This window comes from Lepidothrix coronata, unplaced genomic scaffold (assembly GCF_001604755.1).
Source record: "Lepidothrix coronata isolate B3197 unplaced genomic scaffold, Lepidothrix_coronata-1.0 Scaffold22, whole genome shotgun sequence".
Classification (NCBI taxonomy): domain Eukaryota; kingdom Metazoa; phylum Chordata; class Aves; order Passeriformes; family Pipridae; genus Lepidothrix; species Lepidothrix coronata.
In genome coordinates, this window is record NW_016690202.1 from 6,315,391 (window position 1) to 6,338,081 (window position 22,691).

General features: G+C 36.4%; 1 protein-coding gene across 7 annotated transcripts in view; it reads left to right on the forward strand.

Annotated features, from left to right (window-relative positions):
* Positions 1 to 22,313, forward strand: part of JAK2 (Janus kinase 2) — an 85,704-nt gene extending 63,391 nt beyond the window's left edge. For all 7 annotated transcript variants that reach the window (XM_017808225.1, XM_017808224.1, XM_017808223.1 and 4 more), the window contains 11 exons: positions 1,267 to 1,394; positions 2,160 to 2,298; positions 3,600 to 3,751; positions 4,774 to 4,924; positions 5,210 to 5,346; positions 6,570 to 6,759; positions 7,659 to 7,783; positions 10,768 to 10,940; positions 12,180 to 12,297; positions 15,735 to 15,848; positions 18,052 to 22,313. In XM_017808225.1, the coding sequence (XP_017663714.1) occupies positions 1,267 to 1,394; positions 2,160 to 2,298; positions 3,600 to 3,751; positions 4,774 to 4,924; positions 5,210 to 5,346; positions 6,570 to 6,759; positions 7,659 to 7,783; positions 10,768 to 10,940; positions 12,180 to 12,297; positions 15,735 to 15,848; positions 18,052 to 18,159 (1,535 nt within the window). In that variant the 3' untranslated portion in view covers positions 18,160 to 22,313. The remainder of the gene's footprint in view (positions 1 to 1,266; positions 1,395 to 2,159; positions 2,299 to 3,599; positions 3,752 to 4,773; positions 4,925 to 5,209; positions 5,347 to 6,569; positions 6,760 to 7,658; positions 7,784 to 10,767; positions 10,941 to 12,179; positions 12,298 to 15,734; positions 15,849 to 18,051) is intronic.
* Positions 22,314 to 22,691: the final 378 nt, after the last annotated feature.

Consider the following 22,691-nt stretch of genomic DNA (forward strand, 5'->3'; position numbering starts at 1 on the left):
TGAAAGAAAGCATTTTATAATAATCGTATAATCATATTATGTAGATGGTTGCCATTATTAGGGAGAAAGAATTTCCAAAAGAGAGAGTGGGTTCTGTATCAGGAATTACCTCTCTTAGAAGGCTGGAAGAGGTACAGCACTATGTTTTGCCAAGAACTTGTACGAGCTTTACAAAAGCAACCCAAGGGGTTTTTTTTCTATTTCTGTAGTCCCTGTACCCCACACAGGGACTATATATAAAATTTCAGATAGATGAAGTTTATAATTGACAAAAATAATTATTTATATTTATAGTTACTTATTTCACCTTTAGATCATGGTTGTCTTCTATAGATTGTTCTGTTTCTGAAGGCAAAAGACATTACAATTTAATAAGAGCTAGTTACTAAGAAGTAGGAAGAAGCAGCTGTTATTGATTCTGTGGTTTACATGATGTACAGATTTGATGAAAATTGTTTCACGTAATTGCAAAAAAAAAAAGAATAAATTTGCTGTCTGTAAAATGAATTTGTTAAAAAATCAGTTTATTTATTACAGGCAAATATAGTACCAGTAGTTTCCAGTGTCTTTAGACCTTAAATAAGAAACTAAATAAGAAATGCTCACTATTGCAATGTGAGCATCTTGCAGCTGAGAGCAAGAGTTCTGTAATTTGTAATTTCAAATCTGTAATTTCAAATTACAGAGTCCTGTAATTTGAAATAGTTGTGTTGAAAGTGATGAAGAGAACACTTCATCGCTTTGAATGGATCTTGTTTCTGGCATTACTTGCTGGGTGACTGCATGGAGACATATGTCATACATATGTAGTACCAATACTAGTCTGTTTTTAAGAAGAGTGTCTTTTGTCAGTAAAGCATTGTATCTGTCACTAAGAATATAGATTGTAAACAACAGAGAAGTGAATGACTTGAATGGTATTTGACTCACTGCTGTATACTACTATGCTTTGTCAGTAATAACATTATTTATTGTGCCTTTCAGGTGAAGGTAGAATGATGCTTATTGTATTTTACCTAATTTTTAAAAGGCTACTAAGTCTAGTAATTTTGCATTTGAGACGAAATTACATAAACTTCCACACGCTGAAGTATAAAGAACACGGAATATTTGTGGCAATACTCAGATGTCACGTAGCTTCAAAGTTCTAGTTAAATCACCAACAAGCTATCAAAAAAGAGTGGTACTAAGAGTCATGAATCTGTCCTGAAATTTCATTATTTGTTGTTTTTTTTAATTGTTACTTTTTTTACTATTATAAATCAGACATCCTTGTACAAGAATATGTAAAATTTGGATCCTTGGACACATATTTGAAAAAGAACAAAAACATTATCAATATTCTGTGGAAGCTGGAAGTAGCTAAACAGTTGGCATTAGCCATGCATTTTCTGGTAAGTAGTTGAATTTTGTTAATTCAAGTGTTTTGGACTAATGCATGTAGAAAGGCTGAGCTGTTACCCCAAATCTTCAAACTCTGAAGGGTATTTGAAATAGGCTAGGCATCCCCTAGGCAAGGGCAGATTTATATCTTGAACAAAGTGTAATTGAATGTCCCATTCTTTTTTAATACTCTATGTTTTACCATGAAATAAAAACACATTTCCAGAAACGTGTTTTCTACTTTTTTCCCCATGAATCAGTCTTTTCTGGACTTCTCACCTAAGCTCATGATGCTGAATATAAACTATTTCTTCATAGTGTTATTACTTACCCACTGGGAGGGGAAAACACTGTACTGTTCACACTGCTTGATACATTCTTTTTGGGCATTAGGTCCCAACCTTACAGTCTGTTTAATTCAACATAAAGACCATTTATCCGAGACAGGGTATGTGACTAGGTGAGTCTTTCCTTTAAGAGATTTTAAATGTTCTTACATTAATTTTAATGGATAATACCGATAAATTAATATTCTTCTGAGTCAACATACATCAGATGGTTTTAAACTTGAAACTTTAGGTAGACAATGAAAATTGACTGGAAACCATAACTTTGAGAGGAACTGATGAAGTGTTTGAGGTCTGATAAAACTTATTCTATGATCATTATTTTATTTGCTGATGTTTCCCTCATGCTGTACAGTATTGGTTTTTACATACCTCTTCAACCAAAAGACCTCTTTTGTCGGTATGTAAAAGATGCATTTCTGTTTATAGGAGGATAAAGGCCTTGTTCATGGGAATGTCTGTGCAAAAAACATCTTGCTTATCAGAGAGGAAGATAGGAAGTCTGGAAGCCTTCCATTTATAAAACTAAGTGATCCTGGCATCAGTATTACAGTTTTGCCAAGAGACAGTAAGTCTTCGTGTCAGCTTTCTTGTTCAGTGCTTCTGATTTGAAAACTAAGTTTGGGGTTGGGTTTTGTTTTCTGACCAGCATTCTAAGGTACTTCTCTTATAGTAAGTTTCTTTATCTATCTGTCATTTTATAATAATCTCTGCAGTCCTAGCCAAGCAGTTTTGAGTGTATCTTCTTTATCAGAAATAAACTACAGAAAACAAAGGCACCATTCTCCATTGTGTGAGATTTTTCTTTTCCCCTGCTTATTCTCATTTTCAACTTCTTTTCACTGGTAGTACTATTGGTATGCTACAATATAAATGTATCATATAGTCCGTTGCATTTGCACGTAGCTGCTGAATTTCGTGTCCTGTAATTGACCGAGCATTTTAGAGCATGGAGAAACTTTCAGAACTGAAAGAAAACACACTTTTAGAATGCTGACTGGCAATTAAAAATCATCTTCAGTGCACGTCTTGGTGAATACCTGGAACCAGTTGATGACTTTGAAAATAATAGGCTATCATCCACCATTGAGATTGTTTCAATGATTTATAAACAGCATAATTAATTAAAACCAAAGAATCTGCAAGATTGTTATCCTAATGGAACTGAAGTAACCTTACTATTCTTTTTGTGGTCTTTTTAATAATTTTGTAAAAACTAAAACACTTCATACTTGGCAATCTTATACATCCCTAAGGAAATAATGCATCTAAGAGCCTATAAGCAATGTGGTGCCTTCATTTTCCAATAAACTATTTAAATTCTCCCTGTTCTAATGTGAAGCCTACATTAATCTTATGCGATCTCATTTTAAGGAGCTCTAGATCCACATCTCTACAATCCCATGTTTTAAATTGTTACTACAGTCAGTATCAATAGTTTAATAATCAGATAGTATGAAATTCCTTTTCATGGTGCCTTTTGCTGTGCCAGAATGTGCCAATCACTACAGAAGTAATTTTTACTCTTTGACATGTAGTTGCTTTGTGGTAGCTACTAAGTCTTGGTAACATTGTAGGAAATACACATATCAGAGAAAAAGTGTAATGTGGAAGTAGTGTTAAGGCAATTTAATACCATTAGGCTTATCTTACAATAAAACTCATGATGCCCCACTCCGATTCTTATTTTTGTCCATATTTTCTAACTTACTTTTTTAGGCAGGAACAAAAAGTTGGAAAACTATTAAAAGTATGTTACGGAGTGAAATACTTATGTACATAAAAGTGATTTTTACCAAATCAAATATATGATGGAGTTTTCTGGTTATATTATTCAGCCTAACAAGTTTCCTTGATGTGATTGCACAGTTCTTCTTGAGAGAATACCATGGGTTCCTCCTGAATGTATTGAGAATCCCAAACAACTAAGCCTGGCCACAGACAAATGGAGTTTTGGTACCACTTTGTGGGAAATCTGCAGTGGAGGAGACAAACCCCTGAGTGCACTGGATTCTTCAAGGGTAAGTATTACTGGCTCTGCAGTCATAACAGTTCTTTGACCACTTCTAATTTAAGACATCTGCTGTTGTAACTACAGCAGCATGTAAAGTGTTGTAGTACATGACTACTGTAGGAAAAAGATATTTCTGCTGGTATATAATGATCAGAAGAGATGATTTGAAGTTTGATTTTGTTATTTGTTTTGATTTTATGAGGGCAAAGTACAGAATTGTCAGTTTTATCTTGTTCATATTTCTGTTGCTTCGTTGTAGCAATTTATCACTTTAAACAAAAAAAGATTCCTAAAAATATTCATGGATTTTAATTGACATTATTCTAGGAATTGAACATCTTAAATATGTAAGACTTTGTGTGTTGCAGACAATTCTATTTTAGCGAAACAAGAAATATTAATTTTATCTCAAATAGGGGCAGGGGATGGAGGAGAAACATATTCCATAAAAATACTATGTATTTTTATGTATTCACTTCTGTAGTTGGAAGCAAAAAGAATACTTTCCTATGCTACAAAAAGATTTGTAGTATTATTTTTATAAATGAACTGTAACCTTCTCACAAAGCCTGATCTGATTTCTCAGGTATCTTAATCACTTCTTACAATAAGCTCCAAGGGTTACCTAGACCATCTAAGTATTTAAGAAGTTGCCCTCCTTTCCTGTTGTCTACATTCTTTCATAATATCATGAAGCCCTTTACAACTGTGAGCTCAGCCAGCTTCACAGATGAATACAATTCTCTGCTGGACCTATCCAGTTGTGGTTTTATGGAATTACCAATAAAGGAGGTGCTATTTTTCTCATCTCTCTCTTATCTTCCTTCAGTAACTGTCTAGAAATTTCTGAACTGATTGCTCTAAATTATGCCAGCCTTTCTTTTGATGAAAAATGGTCAGATATACATTCAGTGAGATAACAAGCCTAGGTTGAGAGCTGTAATTTTTGGCTGCTCTGGTGAGAATGTTAAGGCTTCTGTAACCCCTAATGGTTGTAACATACAAAATGACTTATCTATTTAATTCCAGAAACTACAGTTTTATGAAGATAGGCACCAGCTTCCTGCCCCCAACTGGACAGAACTTGCAAACCTTATAAACAACTGTATGGATTATGAGCCAGATTTCAGGCCTTCTTTTAGGGCAATTATACGTGATTTGAACAGTTTGTTCACTCCAGGTGAGTCTGTGATACAGCAGGAACACGCTAGACAAAAAGAACCCTGGTTCCTATTGCTTCACTTTCATATGGTGTCTTCCTTCTTGATACATTTTTTGCAATACATCTGTGTCTTTGACTGCAAATTACTATATAGAAATTAAGGTGGCTGTTAATATTCTGCTGAGGTTGGAGGATGCCGAAGAAAGGTTGAACATGCCTTGACTGTAATAAGGTTCTTCCTTTTTTTGTTCATTACTCTATGCCTTCTGTTCCCTTTCTCCTTTTCTTCCTTCTGCCTCTCAGATTATGAGCTATTGACAGAAAGTGACATGTTGCCAAATATGAGAATTGGAGCACTTGGATTTTCTGGTGCTTTTGAAGATCGGGACCCAACACAATTTGAAGAAAGACATCTTAAGTTTTTACAGCAACTTGGCAAGGTAGGCTGTTTAAAATTCTCTAATAGTCTAGGAAATAACTGTGTTTTTCAGTTATCTTTTTATGACCCCATATACATTATTTACATTAAAACTTCTGTTATAGAAATTAGTAATTTCAGTTGTATCCAAGCACCACGTGCAGTCCCTCTTTTTCTCTTTTTTCACTTTCACAGTATCCTTGTGAAAGTTAGCTGGCCTCCACAATGGATCCAGTCACATCAAAAGTAGTATTTTTCTGCAATGAAGAGCTGGCTCTGACATAATCTTTATATATATACACATATACACACACACACACACACACACACACACACACGCTCGGTATTCAGTTAACAATACTCTGGAGCAGTCTTGCACAGCACTAGTGGGATTGGGTTTTTTGTGCATGCATATTCTGAGAAATCTGAATTTAATGATGTCTTTGAATTTAATAATGTATTCAAGATATATGTAGGCCTTGAACCTTTTGGACTTTAGAAATCGGTATTTGGTTACTAGTTTTGGAAGTCACTGCAGTTCTGTCTGTGTGAAAGCATGCCTATACAGATGACTAACTGCAGTTGGCAGATCTTCACCAAGACCATTCATTATTCCATGATGGTTCCTTGCTGGTATAAGATAGCAATATATTCCTTTGGCTCCAAATACTAGTGGAAGCAAATCTGAAAACAAAGTAGCAGAACTACTTCTGTTTGCAGATGGCTGATTGTTGGCTGTAAGTGGTAGCATAGCATGGGGAGAACAACAGAGTGGTAGCTGTTGGCTGCATAAAAGGAAACAAAGACAATATAAACAGAGAAAGAGAAGAAAGTAGAACCAAGAAAAGGAGGAGAATTAAGGACTGAGAGGAAGGGATTTATGCAAGAGCAGGAAAAGGAGTATGCCAACTGACAGTTTGGAAGTGCAAGTAGAAATTTGGGAAGGGGAAGAAAATGAATGGATATCACACCCTCTTCTTTTCCTTATTTCCTGAACATTCCTTTCCTGTTTGCTTCCTTTCATAAAATATGTTTCTTTTAGAACTGATACCTGTGATTACTACCCCGATTTCTCTCAGGGACATTTTGTGGCATTTCACTTAAATAATGAATCATGGTCACCTTAATGCTTAATGCAGTGAGCACTGAACAAACACTACAAATGCTGTACACTAAGAAGCACTAAGAAAGAGAGAATGATGTGGACTTGTTTTTAATTCCCAAGTATTTCCATTTGTGATCTAGGGAAATTTTGGCAGTGTTGAGATGTGCCGGTATGACCCACTGCAGGATAATACCGGAGAGGTGGTGGCTGTGAAAAAGCTGCAACATAGCACAGAAGAGCACCTTAGGGACTTTGAAAGAGAAATTGAAATACTTAAATCTCTGCAGCATGATAACATCGTTAAATACAAAGGAGTATGCTACAGTGCAGGTATGTGCTATATTGAGTACACCTTCAAGTGTACAGCTAAGTATGCCTACCGAGAAATTCAGAGAGGTAAGTGTTTATGAGAGTCACTGACTTGTCCTAGCTTTACCAGGACTTACAGAATACAAAACAAACTAAATAGTGTCTGTTGTGTATCTCAGTAAAAGGTGGACATTTTATTCAGTCAGCTTATTGCATAATTTCATTTATTTAGAGTACTGTTTTGACTATTTACATAGCTTTATGTAAAAGCATAGAGGACTTCCTAGAAAAGAATATAGGGTTTAAGTGGGAAAAATGCACCATTTTGTAACTGTTCTTGTTTTTTTCACTAAATGTAATATTCCAGAGTGGATATTACCAAGTTCTAGTACAACCTGTACAGTAAAAGAGTGTATAAGAAAAAGTTTCAGAAACAGATCTGTTTGACTGAATTGGTGATGCCAATGAATGAAAGTATCAGTTCTGCCCAGGATCTTACTGTAAAAGAAAAATCTTGAGTTCAAAATCTGGCTAAGTTTTTAAAGATGGTAAAATTGGTGACAAGTTGATGTCGCTTGCCATTGTGTTTCATCTCATCTTGACAACACACATGTACACACTTCTACTTTTCTTTCACAATAGTAGCTAAAGTATTGATGAGATGATCCTGATTAGTGATATACTAGTATATCAAGCATATCCACATTGTTGTTAAGTTTAAATCAATGGCGTTTCCTGAGCAAATGCGTTTAAGTAATATATGAAAAATTGCATAGTGATGTACAAATCAGAATTTAATTTTTCAGTATTAAGATTATTTTCTGTTACTCCTATTGATGTTCTAAAATACTTATATTTAAAAACTTACCATTGGAAAATTACAGAAAAATTAAGTGCATTTTTTATTGTTGTTGTAAAAGGTCGTAGGAATCTAAGATTAATTATGGAATATTTGCCATATGGAAGTTTACGAGATTATCTTCAGAAACACAAGGAGAGGCTGGACCACAAGAAGCTTTTGCTGTATGCGTCTCAGATATGCAAGGTAGGAAATATCAAATTATTTATGGTTTTCAACAAAGTTTTGTCTGCAATATCCACAGAAAAAGCCTTACAAAAATCAGGAGAGAGTCTCTGCCAGAGCCGAGATCTTCTGTAGACATTCAAACTTCCACATGGTGAAAAGAGCTTGCTACTTCCCTGCTTGAAACTGGCCTAACTCATGAACTCTTCATCTGCCGGACCTAGTGAATGTACAGAGGGTTGCTTGCAACTTAACAGCTTTTCTATCCTATTCACATGCTTCACTGAAGCACGGTGATGTGGGTAGTCTCCAGCAAAAGCTCCTTGATGGGCAATCGGTGGGGAATGAGCTGAGAAAACAGAAAACATTAGCAATTTCTGTGGCAAGTGTCACACCTACACAGAGGGTTGAAGAGCCCTCTGATCTGTGTGTCCAAAACAAGAAGTCATTCTGCAGTAACAGCCTAAGAAATTCTCTTAGAATTATTTCTGCAACAAAATAACTGTTAGGCTGGTAAGTCACTGAAAACAATCTTTGTTCAAGCAGAACTGGGAGAGTCTTAATACTCAGCACCAACTCCAAGGACTGTGACTGCATCTTTCATAGAATAATGATGCAACAGGGACCTGAAGGTGCCTGCCATGTGTACTCTCATAAGAAGCTGTGGAGCATATGTAAGTCTTCAGGCCTTTATTCAAAGCCTGGAGGAACAATAGTGGCAATATAAGTCAGGACCCTGGTCTCTGACACAGAGGTATCTGATGGGAAGACTGGAAGGTGGATTTTGGCCTTTGCAGGCTGTGTAAGTATGGTAGGAATCTTTGGGAAAGGAGTTGAATTCAGAAAGTACAAAGGAAAAGGGTCTTGATATGTGTGTACATATACATATATAAAAGAATCTTCAAAATATTACAGGTCTTCCGTATGGTGAGAAATCAAAATAGCAGATGAAATGACTGCTTCCTAAGTACTAAGCACCAGCTGAGACAAAGGGAGCTAAAATATGCCTCCTGTCTCATACTTAAGTGGGAAAAACATCCTGCTTTCATGTGACAAACCATGGGTACAAACAGTATGAAAATGTGGGAAATCCGCATAGAACTTGCTCTTAAAGAAATACGTTTTCACTTCTAGGGGAAGCAAAGTCTAAGAGTTACAGTGAACATGCCTTGCTTTGCACTGTATGACCTGCAAAGTAGAGGTTATATCGATTGCTTTAAGATTTCACTCTAATCTGCAGCATTCTGTTACTCCAAAGCAGCTTAATTATAAACATAGTAAGTACCTGACACTGTGAAAATGGAATCTGAATGCTTTTTCTTCTATTTTTAGCTCTTTAGCTGTTTTTCCTTCTCTTACAATGTTTGCTCTTTCAGCATCTTGCATCTCTTTTTTCTGCTGTGCAATTCTGTCACTGTAATTCTTGGGGTTTTTTAATCAAAAACCTTTCTCCCTCTGCCTTGCTGCTCTCCTCTCAAGTGTATTAGAGAAATGAAGGCATGCCCATATCTGACGGTTGATATGAATGTGTTTGGCTGCTTGCTGTGTTTTGGTTCCTTGCTACCATACTGGGAAAGGATTTTCCCATCTCTTAATGCTTAAAATGCTTCAGGTGTCCTTGCTGAAGAGCACAACTTTAAAGATAGAAACATTTGAAAACACATAATTAAACTCCATTGTGAGAGTAGTGCCACAGGATTATGATTTCCACTTAGAATTTGCATGACTTCAATTAAACATCTGTCTTAGATTAGGTGTTTTCCAGGCTAACAGATAAGTTACTATCATCAAACTTCAGGGCTGTTCTCCGCATAGTACCTACTAATAAGAAAAAGCTGTAGCATTTGTATAGACTTAGTTGTACCAGGAACATGAGAGTCTCGTTTTGAAGAAGCTAGGTTTGGTGTTTTTCCAGATGGCAGTAAGTAAGTGGGCAGTGAAGAATGAGACATTTTTGAATGGTTTTGTTCTTGGAATGGGCTGTGAGAGAACAGTAATGCCACCCAGCGGTGCTGAGGGGTTATGGAGTCTGAGAGGAAAGTTACACTTCAGAGCCAAACTCCTTCTGAGGTTCCTCACATAAAAAAAAAAAAGAGAGAGAAATAAACCTTTTGACATTAATAGTATAACGTTGATGTTCAAAACTTTTGAGTCCACCAACCCTGTTACCGTAATTTATTACTTTTCAATTGTGTTGAAGGAGTGATATGGTTTCTTAAGAAACTCTGAAACTGACAGCTTGCTTTGTGATTCCTTTCACATAGGAGTTGGGTATCTTGGGTTGTTGTGTGGAATCAATTTCTGCCTACCATTGCTGTCTAAGCAAGACCTTCTTGTAGTAGTAATGCCACACTGGCTCCTTCCATATTTTGTTGTTAGCGAAAATAATTAGGTGCATTGGTAAGAAGGGATCATCCGCAAAAAAAACAACATGGCTGTGGACCAGTGTTTTATTACAGCAATCCATGGAAATATAACAATAAGCAGAACTCTGTTGGTGGATAATGATCCATACAAAAGAGAAACAAGACATGTGTGGGAATACAGTCAGAGAATCGTTGTCAAATTCAAGAAATCATAAAGTTTCATGGAAGCAATCAGAAAAGTAGACGTACAAAGTGAAAAAAAAGAGTAAATGAAATGGGTAGGTAGGAGAGTTTTCTCATGTGCTCTGGATTGTGTAGTTTAGCCCAAGTTTTGTTTTCCTTCTGTATATCACCAGAAAACTGCATTTGGCCACAGAAAGGAGCTGTAACAGCTATCCATCTACAATAAAAAATACTTGGTTCTGACAGGTGCTCAGTTTATGTCCCTCCAGTTAAGGGAGTCCCTGAGCTTGAAAAAAGTAACTCATCAGGGAAGACAAATGTTCAAGCACGCAGACTTTAATAATGATTAGGTTTTGGTTTTACCTTTGAGGTTAATTTATCCTCTTAGGGAAAGTGCAGCTACGTAATGGTTAAAAATAACTCTTTTTCTGTTATGTTTGTGACATCTACACCTAGGGCATGGAGTATCTGGGTACGAAAAGGTACGTTCACCGGGATTTAGCAACAAGAAATATCTTGGTGGAGAATGAGAACAGAGTTAAAATTGGAGATTTTGGATTGACAAAAGTCTTGCCACAAGACAAAGAATACTACAAAGTGAAAGAACCTGGTGAAAGTCCTATATTTTGGTAAGTCTTCTTTTGGTATGTGAAATTATGGCATTTTCAATTTTTGCCATTTCAGCCAATTGTTTTCCATGTTATGGAATTTTTAAGTGCAAACTCCACATCAGTTTCCCAGCATTGTGAAAGTCACATGCATGATGTTTGACTTCATAGAACATCATCTGGGAATTTTCAACATACTAAAAAAAAAAAAAAAACAAACAAAAAACCATCCCAAACAAACTCCTGAAAAATACCAACATATTTAAAAGAAATAATATCCAATGGGAAAGAGATAAGGGAAATCTAAAAGAGTCTATTCCCCTGGCTGCTTTCAAATTTTTGGACCTTTCAGTTCCCTAAACACTGGTCATTCGTGTCTTCTAACTGAGACCTGTTGGATAAACCGTCTGGTGACCAAGTGGGGTTAAGTCCCCACTTGTAATTAGCAAGAATAAAGTGCTGAGATTTAGTATTCAGGTGGATGTCTGTATTTTGGCACTGAGCTTCCAGAGAAGGTTGAAGTTACCCCAAATTACAGCAATGCTCCAACAAACTGCACTTGGCTGAACAGGAAAAGAACACTTAGTGTAGCCTGTGGGAGACTGAATGATTATGAAATGCAAGTTGGTAGACTGTATTCAGAATGCCAGAAATATGCTTAATCTCTGTTCTATGAAGACATAGAAATACCTTAGAAAATACACTGCCAGATAGCTATGATAAAAACCATTTTATGTCTTGATAACAAAAGAAAATGCCATTCTGTAAATGTGTTTTTAGTCTATATTTTATTTCTGCCTTAGGCACTGTTTATCTAAAGGATAAATGATACAAAATGGCATCGTAGTAGACGTTATTAGAGATGTACAGTGTAATTCCAAAATTACCTGGGACACAGTTCAAGGCTCACTAAAAGTGATAAAAGGCTATAATTGTCTTTTTTTCCAGGTCTTATCACATCAAAATCTTGTTTACTTGTACTATAGATAAGAAAAATATTTACAACTTTGTTGGAAAAAATGTCAAACTTGGTTATAGTTATCACTAACTGTGTTTAAGGTGGATTTGGTTTTCAATATCAATTAACTATTATTAAAGGAATAGTTACTATATGAAGGTACTGGAAGGAAATGAGAACGTGCTAATATCTATGCATAAAGAACATTTATTCATGAAAAAGAATCAGTCTTGTTAAGACAAATGTTTTCAAAACCAAGACATATATTACACAAGGAATTTTCCTTTTACCATGTGTTGCAGGTATGCTCCAGAATCTCTGACAGAAAGCAAATTTTCTGTGGCCTCAGATGTGTGGAGTTTTGGTGTCGTCTTGTATGAACTCTTCACTTATATTGACAAAAGCAAAAGCCCACCAGCTGTAAGTATATAGTAATAGTTCTCAGAGATTTTTCTTCGTTTATTCAAGTTTTCTAGAATATATGGATTGTTCCTATACCTAAATAGGTTAATATTTACTGATCCTTTTCTGGAGATACTTTAGTGTTTATGAGGCATCCAATGAGAAGCAATAACATGCTGACAGATGTTAGTATCAAGCCATAAGTAGGAAAGGAGATCTGAAAATTACTTGACAGTCTGCAGATCTTATCCATCCTGTAACTTCTAAGTCTTTGATAAAGATTTTAAATATCTTATTATAGGTTGTTCTTTCCGATCCTTCATGGAGGGTTATCCCAGATGCAATCATTTCATTGAAAGATGACATGTATTTTTAATGCTATTCCAAATTTAAGGCTGAGCTAAACAAATCCATATACATTAAATTAATTTAAATAAGATAACTTAAAGGTATCTTGTTATGTTACCAGAACCCAAATTAGTAAGTTAGTGAAGTTCATGAAGGAAAGGGAGTGGCTTTTTGCAGAGTGTTGACAGGCATTTTAAAGACAAACTTGCAGTGAGTGGAGAAAAATACTACTAACAGTTCTCCAACTGGAAATAAGATTAATGATCTAACATACACCTTCTGCAGGCATAACAAAGGAGAGTAGAGCCTTTTATGTTTACTGAAGCTGACCTCACCCTTGGCCAGAATCTCAGTCCCTCCTAGCAAAAGTGGTTTTGAGAGCTGAATAGTGATGATAGGCACTGGCATTGGCTATTTCTGCATTGGCTCAGTGGACATCTTAGTAATTTGATGCAATGAGCTATCAAAGGTATCACGGAAGAGCTCTCAAAACGGGCAGCTCTTCTAGCATAGTAACATAAACATTGCAGACACCAAGAGTTCTTCTTCAGAAGGATTATGAAAGGAAAAGTGGTAGAGTAAGTTATGGGTTCAGGTGGACTATGCTTGAAATGAATCATTTCTACATGCGCATTCACCACTTCACCAGGTTGGTTATCCTATGGGTATGTATCAAGAAAAGGTAATTTGTTAAAATTAACCAAAGTGATCTGTTTAACTCTTGGAGTCTTTATAGTAATACATTGTTTTCCCAACTTGGCCATTTGCACATTCAACCAACCATTGTTTCACACTTTCATGTCAAGGGTCATTAAGGAAATTTAGGTAGTATTGGAGGAAAAATAATTCCTTTATGTTGTTTTTATCAATTATTTTCAGTTACTAGTACATCCTCCTTAACTAGATCTCTGGCAATCTCAGTGAGGTTTTAATCTTCTTTTTGGGTTATGTTGATTTTTTGAATAGCAAGATTTATCTAAGCCATTTTTGCAGGCTTTAATTATAGTAATTTTTCTGCCCAGTAGTTACTGATTAGTCCTGCTAACCTTTTTTTATACATCAATATGATAATATCTGTTTTCTGTTTGGCATTTTTCAAAGCATCAAGATCTTGTTTAAATGTTTCAGGGAACTCATTAGAATCAACTGTGAGTCTTATTCTTTTAAAACTAGTTAATCTTAGAATCGTAGAATTTTAAGGAATGGAAGGGACCTTAAAGATCATCTAGTCCAAACCCACCCTGCTGTGTGCAGGAACACCTCCCACTAGACCAGGTTGATCAAGGCCTTATCCAACCTGGCCTTGAACACTTCCAGGGCTGGGGCATCCACAGCTTCCCTGGGCAACCTGTTCCAAAATCTTAACACCTTCACAGTAAAGAATTTCTTCCTAATAGCTAACCTAAACCTACCCTCTTTCAATTGTACCCATTATTCCTTGTCCTATCATGGAAGTTCCTGATGAACAGTCCCTCTCCAGCTTCCCTGTAGACCCCTTTCAGACACTGGAAGGTTGCTATGAGGTCTCCATGCAACCTTCTCTTCTCCAGGCTGAACAGCCCCAACTTTCTCAGCCTGTCTTCATAGGGGAGGTACTCCAGTCCTCTTATTAACTTCATGGCCCTCCTCTGGACTTGCTTCAACAGTTCCCTTTCCTTCCTATATTGAGGAAACCAGAACTTTACTCAGTACTGCAGGTGGAGTCTCACAAGAGCAGAGTAGAGGGGCAGAATCACCTCCTTCCACCTCCTTTTGATGCAGCCCAGGATTTCGTTGGCTTTCTGGGCTGTGACCGCACACTGCTGACTCATGTTGAGTTTTTCATCAATCATCACCCCCACATCCTTCTCTGCAGAGCTGCTCTCAATCACTTCTCTACCCAAGCTGTAGGTGTTGCCTGGGATTGTCATGACCCAAGTGTAGGACCTTGCACTTTGCTTTGTTGAACTTCACGAGGTTCACACAGGCCCACCTCTCAAGCCTGTCAAGGTCCCTCTGGATGGCATCCCTGCCCTCCAGCGTGTTGACTGAACCACACAGCTTGCTGAGAGTGGACTCGATGCTGCTGTCCATGTCGCCAGCAAAGATGTTGAACAGTATCGGCCCAGTACCGAACCCTGAGGGACACCACTCCTCACCAGTCTCCATATGGACAGTGAGCCATTGGCCACAACTCTTTGCATGCAGTCATCCAGCCAGTTCTTTACCCACTAAGTGGTCCATCCATCAAATCCATGTCTCTCTAATGTAGAGACAAGAGTGTCATGTGGGACAGTGTCAAACACTTTGCATATCCAGGTAGACGATGTCAGTTGCTATGCCGCTCTTCACCAATGCTGTAGGCCTGTCACAGAAGGTCACCAAATTTGTCAGGCGAAAATTTGTTGCCCTTGGTAAAGCCATGTTGGCTGTTACAAATCACCTCCTTGTTTTCCTTGTGCCTTAGCATAGTTTCCAGGAGAATCTGCTCCAAGATCTTGCCTGGCACATACGTGAGACTGACTAGTCTGTAGTTTGCTGGGTCTTCCACTTTCCCATTTTTAAAAATTGGGGTTATATTTCCCTTTTTCCAATCATCGGAATCTTCACCTTAGCAATTTTGTCTGCCAGCTCCCTCATCAGGTCCCACAAACTTGCACACATTCAGGTCTTAGACGGTCTTGAACCTGATCATCTCCTTGGTGGGCATAGGGTCTTCATTTTCCCAGTCCCTGCATTTGCCTTTCTCAACTTGGGGTGGTGTGGCTGGAGCACTTGCCTGTGAGGACTGAGGCATAGAAGTCGTTGAGAACCTCAGCCTTCTCTTTGTCTGTCTCTTTGTCATCATCAGATGATCATCAACATTTTTAAAGATCTTTCACTTTTTTCCTTTAAATTGTGTATGTATCATGCTATTTTATTCTATTCTATATTATTATTCTACATTAAAAAAATTAAAATCGGTAGTTATTGATATGTTCTCTGGACTTGTAATTTATAATTTTATCATTGTTGTATACTATTCTAGTTATTTTCACTATTCTTATAAAGAAGTTTCCCTTGATAAGAGTATTGCAGCATCTTTTTTCCTTTAAAGATTATATATGACAGTTGGCCTTTTGTTTCAGGAATTCATGCGCATGATTGGCAATGATAAACAAGGGCAGATGATTGTATTTCATTTGATAGAGCTTTTGAAGAATAATGGACGACTACCAAGACCAGATGGATGTCCTGATGAGGTGAAGTATTGTGTTAATATGTTACTATAGTCTGAAAGGTGCTCCATTAGGTTGAGTGCCTGGTAAATACAAGACTTGTTTTTCATTCTGCTGGGACTACTAAAGTATTTATTCAAGCAGAATGGCTGTGCTGTTGTTTTATCTGTTGCATGATAAGTATAACCATATTTATTTTCTGATTCTTTAGCTTGCACTCTGTCAGGAGCCTAGAATGTAGTCTTGCTAAATACATGAAGTGGGGCTATTATGAGTGACTGCTGTACTTGGGTACTCAGGCTTCTATTTCTAAAAGATACGTTTATTAAGGCAACAAGATTAGTGTATAGAACTTGTTCCATGTAAGACCCTTTTAAATATTCTCATTCAAAGCTGTGAATTATGGATTCTTTTGAAGTCTGTAACATTTAGGAGTAGTATCTTAACTTCCTAAGGTTTTCCACATTTAATTCCAAAATTTACAGAGCTCCTTATGTTGATTATTTCCATTCTCTTGCTCTTTCCTCCTCAACATAGGAATAGCCATGTTTATCATGTATATTATTCACTGTTAAGTATTTTCAGGCAAGAGCTGCCTGCAGACAGTAGACACAGTTAAATATGTGAAACAGATTTTGTATGGTCAGGGTCCTCAGATTGGTATTTGTGTTCTTTGCAGATACTGAAGTGTATGTGTAAAGCTGTCCTCAGAGCACACAAATTAATTCAGTGTTCTTTTGGTTTTGCTAATACTCCAAATGTTCTAAAAAAATACTTTCATACTACTTCTAAGCCTAGTAGTTCTCTATTCTTCAGTGCATGGTGCACAAAGTCAGCTTCAGTCAAACTGGTAGGGCTGTGCAGGTGAATCAGTAGTGAGAAAAAGGAAGCAAAATAGCTATGTTTTTTAATGTGTAGCTTCTAGCTGAGATTGATTGCTGCATTCCTTTAAAATAAGCATTTGACAATAAATCGAGAAATAATTCATTCAGAATTGGCAACAGAGGAGACGTCAGGCTCAAGTGGTCTAACAGAGTGGGGTGCAAGTGGGGCAGGGAAGCCACATGGGTAGAAAAAAATCTATACAGAGAATGAGAAGTCTCTGAAGTAACCTTTCTTGCATTTTATGTATGAGTACAGCAACTGTTGAATTGCAAAGGTTTGGCTTTTTGTAGATAATCTGAATGTCATATGTGTAAGGTAATCATTATCTGTTTCACTGAAAGTGACTGACACAGAGGTTTCAATGTCTGACGTTTCTCCAGATATCAAAGAAAGGTGGAAATGTTTCTCTGTCAGAAACCATGCTTGTCCCATTTTGATTCTGAAAGGCCAACCATCACAGATAATAAATCTTCCAGATATCTATAGCTTACAGCAGCTTATCTTGTAGTTTACAACCTGCAAAGACTTGATGCTGAAGCAGCTTGGTCAGTGCAGGTGTTTCAAATTTGCTGAAAAATAAGGAACAGTTTCTGCCTTCTTTCCTGGTGGTTGTACAGATTGTTCTTAAGCAATGTGTGAAAAATTGCTGAAAGTATGAGAAATTGGTAATAACGATCTAGATTGAATTAAAGAGAAGAGTACAGGTGAAGAGCTTGACAAGTTGTTTGAGAGCAGGTATCAGGTACGTGTTTGAGCAAAGAGAAAACTGTTGCCAAATAATTATTGTAGTGGAAATATCTTCCAAAAATAATTTCAATCGACTTCTACTAGAAGTGGGCTCAGATTGCACAGTAATTTTCTGGCTTATTTCTGATTATGTATGAAGGATAATTAGGAATTTAATGTACAAATGTAGAGAAGTATATGTTAACTTTGCAGGGAAGCTTATTTAGAATTACTACCTTTGTAAATCCGATTTCTGGTCAGACTTGTATTTGTCATGTTAAACACTTCTCAGCTTTTAAAAAATAAGAGCGGGCAAGAAGATAAAAATGTAGCAAAATAACATAAGTCTCATAAAAGTTTCAAAAACTGAGTTTTACTAACATAAAAAAAATCTATTATAAAGGGGCTTTTCCAGAGCCACCTATCCTCACTTCTTGCTGTCACTGGGATCAAGCAGATAAACTGATTCGTACAGCAGGAGTTTAGGCACTCTTTTTCAGCTGTTGCTTGGAAGCATGGAGTTAAGTTGAATAGTCTTTGGACCACTTCTATGGACCATATTAACTATATCCACTATGTGTTTACCTACTACCAATTTTCTTTGTTTCTTCTGCAGATTTATGCTATCATGAAAGAATGCTGGAACAATAATGTTGCCCAGCGCCCCACCTTTAGGGATCTTGCTCAGCGAGTGGATCATATAAGGGAAAACATGGGTGGATGAGACAACTGCCCCTCCTTCAGAGGATGTGTTGGAATGCAGAACAAAATGTACCTGGTCTGCTGTGTATAATTGACATATGTGCGCATCTTATCCTTGCTGGAAGTAAAATCTGTGTGGCAAATATCCTATCTCAATCTGCATGCTGAGGAATCCTGCTGGGTTTTTTTATCAGGATATACTTGTTACTGTGAGAACATGCTGAAATTCTCAACAGGAAGAGAAACTTATTTTTCTAAATAAAATATATGGTCATTCAACACCACCATTATTTGCCTTACTTGGCAATGCAAAAAAGAGGTGACTTATAACGCAGTGAGATTTAGAGATGAAAAGACAGTGTATGTCCTTGTTGAAATGGAGATGCGGAGAAAAGACTTCTAGAAATCCTTCCACACTGAGTATATAGTGACTTGGCATCCTGTTTTGTGTGTTGCACAAGGACTTTTGTTTGTTAATACAGTTTAATGATATTTTCATTGTTGATGCAGAAATGGCTTCTCTGTGTAACAAAATAGAAGTGGTTATGTAACACAGGAACTTTTAATGTGCCTGTCTGAATCAGTTATCAGCCAGCAGTATGTCCAAAGAGGTGTGAAGCTGTGTGATGTACTGTAAGTATTTTGAGAGAAAGGGAGCAAATTGTTCATACTTTGGAGAGCCAAAAAATGTACTCATCCACATGAAAATTTTAATTTAAAAATGAAAAAGCAAACATGTTATCTATTTTTTCTTACTCATCTTTTCCTTTGTTGAGTAAGTATTAGATTCTCTTCGTAGAATTGAAGATACAGTGATAACGTGTAGAAGTGAAGCCATTTTATACAAGGCAGTGTATTCAGTTTGAATAAGAAAAAGCTAAACATACTGCTTTTAAATGCTGCTCTTTTATTCTTTCCATCTTTGTAATTTTCATGCAGTCATAGGTGTATCTACAAATTGGGAACTTTTAAAGCAGGATTAGAAATCTAGAAAATGCCCTCCATTTCACAATTCCTTACTTTGCTGTTAAGATGGTCACCTTATACCTTCCTTCCAGTACAGAAAAAGAATACTTATGGCCCAGTATCTGATACGGCCAGTCACAACCACGTCAAGCCTCTTTTGTCATGAAGTGGCCCAAGTTACCTCCTGTTTTTTTCTGTGGTAATACCCAACATGAGACTGTTGGGAAGGAGGAATTACAAGTGCAATTGCTCCACAATCAGCACAGGGCAAGAACATGATTCCAGTTACTGAGAACTGGAAGGAGATCAGAGCTACCTGAATTCTCTATAATTCAGATTTTGGAATAAGTCTAAAAAAAATGTATGGACAAGACAGCGCTTCGGTTTTGCCTTCAGGCATGAAACTTGGGGATAATCTCATATCTCAAAGCAGTAAAATTGCAGGGGTTTTGTATTTTTAGTTCAAATAATCATGTTTGTTTGTTTGTTTTTACATAAGCATTATTGTTTGCAAAGTACAAACCTTGTTCTTCTTGGACTTCTGCTGAGAGAAGTTCAGTTAAGGGGATATACAACTTGGCAAACTGACCTGACATCCAGCTTTGTATTTAAAGTCAAGTGTTCATTTTTAAAATTTGTGGCAGTGAATCAGTTAAACAGAGGAGTTATTTTGACTGTGGGGTGTCCTTAAGATTCGTGCTTAACTACATCCATCTTATCAGAAGTTTAAGAACCTCAACTTTTAAAAATTTTTTTAAATAATCCTTATTTAGTGTAACATAGTGCCAGTATAGCAGTGTTTTGTACCACTATGATGTTTCTCTCCCACAATCACTCCTACAAAATTACAATTTATAGTACGAGAGAGTTAATTTCATTCATTCATGGCTAGGCTTTGTGAACGAAGATTTGGGAGAGTGCTAAATAGGGAGAACAGCATCAGCCCTCTTTCTGCCAATTGCATTTAAAAGTATTTCTGTTGGTTTTCTTGCCACCAAGCACTTGCACAAATGATTTTTGAAACTAATTTCAGTCAGTTTTTAAGCTGCGAAGAACTTTGAAGTACTTTGTTCAACTTAATGTGTTTTCTCAATTTCTCTACATTGCTTTGAAGATTTGAAATTTTGTGCAAAAAATGTCTTTGCATTTGTAGTCTCAGTTGTGTGTTCATGTTTTTTGTAACAAAAGGAGATAAAGCTTTAAAGCATTGAAACAGCATTTTAGCTGGATAACATATGCAGGAAATATGTAAAATTTGTAGTGTATGACACTCAGTAGCTAACTGGTTTCCAATGTGTAGTAGACTAAGCCTAATTTATGTAAAAATCTCAGGGAAGTTTGTGTAATGCAATGAAGAAATCTTCCAGTCTGCTACTTTTTCAAGTGAATAAAAGGTCTTTTTCTTGTTCTACTACAGTATGACTGATTCCATAGTCTATTTGATTGCATAAATGTAGTGTTGAACACCACAATAATTTTTAAGTGTCTTGTGGAATTTTTTTTTTTTTTTACTTTGATACTATATCATTTTTAGAGAAAGCCATATCTTTACACTGCAGTATAATTTTGTGCTGTTGGTCAGGAACATATAGTCTTCTGTAACAACCAGAGGCCTGTGCAGAGGGCTTGATCATTTGTGATGAGTGTATGAGTGTTCTTAGCTGGGTGAATAGGACCAAGTAGCACTTAGGACTCCAGGGGGATGTATCTGCAGTGTTGATATTGAGATCCCAGAGCAGACCCAATGGTTTTCTCAAAAACCTGTTGAGGATGTAAATGCAGTGATTTTGCTGAGTTTGCTACTGCCAATGGTGTAACTTTTTAAAAAACAAAACAAAACAAAACAACCCACAAAAAACAGTGTATTTTGAAAGCTCTCAGATCTACAGTAGCATTGTTAATGTCATATTTTTATATAGCCTTTTTATTAACAGCCTAAGTTCTTTGTTTTAGAAACTTTATTCAGTTGGCATTGCATTTGTCATACTTTAGTGTAATCATTACGCTACCCAAAATGCAAATGGATGGGCTTTATTGTTGTTGTTGTTTTGGGTTTTGTTTGTTTTGGTTTTTTGTTTTTGTAGAAAAAGTGCTGGTTTATGTATACATGACTGCTCCTACAATGTAGAATTAAAATATTAACTATTGCTTTGCACTTACATTTGAAGTGAAAGAATTTTTTATAAGTGCACAATATATCTTATAGAATCTCTGAAATCAAGTATTGTGTAGTATAATATTGGTTTGTTGTCTATCAGTATAAAGATGTTAAGTTTCAACATTATTTTAAAAATATATTCCACATGATATTCCACAAACTTGCAACAGTCATGTAGTAAGCCAGAGGAGGAATGAATTTTCAGAAAACCCACATTGTTGTCAAGTCCTGGTATTGGTTAAAAGCTTCCATAGTTGAGATAGTTGTTCCTAAATGTGCAGGTGAATTTAACTGTAAAAATATATGTAAAAACTGTGTTTTTTCCCAAAATTAAGTTTTTAATCGTTGCATTTAGTTGAGATGTTGCCTTGAAATGTGTGGGAAAAGATGTTACTGTATGAAATATGAAGAAATGTGACTCTTCTGTAAAGCAAGCTAACTTTTCAGGAATGCAGGATCACAAACATCCAGAGGATAGAGTTCTGAGAGCAAAAGTAGAGGTGTAGAAGATCAAGAAGACTAAAGGAAAAAGGCTGAAGTTCAGCACTGAAGAAGTTTTCTGAAATGTGAAATGCGCAATGAATTATGAAAAAACGATGTCTACTGAAAATGCCATACCATGACAAATATGTGCTAATGTATTTCTAAACTGCATATTGTCTGCCTTAAGTCTAAAATACTCACAGAGACGTAACCTGACTGAAAAAGTTACAAGAATTACTATACCAAAAGAAACTGCTTAATGTTGTGCCATGCCAGACAACAATTTTGAAAAGGTGTTTGGTTAAGAATTTTTCTTCTGAATTTTTCTTTTTGAATAAGAGTTTTACAGTACTTTATATTAAAGTAGAGAAAGTCCCGTGGCAGTGGGGAAGTGGGGGGAGAGAAGGCACCTGCTACTTATGGTTGAACTGAAAACATTTGAGCACATGGTTTACTGAAGAGAACATGAAAGGGATATTTTTCAGAAAACTGTGTATCAATACCTGAAATTTAACTGTGTGTTTCTTTTGAGTTTGGATAGTGAAAATAAAAAAACTAAATACAATGAATGGCACAGGCCTGCCAGCATTTTCTTTTATACAATACCTAAAATTTGTTACTGGTGTTTAAGTCCCTGCTGAAGAGAACAAACCTGTTTAAAGAGATAGAACACAGTACATACAACTTTGTGACCTTCCTAGGATAGCCATATGAAGTGTTTATCTTTTGGAAGAAACTTAGCTGTACCAAAGTAAAGATGGTATATTGGGTGTTCCCTAAACAATAAGACAGGTGGAGTTTAATTATTTATTTTTTAAAAAAATGTTTTCATTAAGCTAATTAATTTGGGATGAAGAAGCACTTCATTTTGTTCTCAGTATTTAGAGAGATGTGAGTCTGTAAGGCAGAGATGGCTGAGAGATTGCCTTTTATGAGGCTACAGTTCT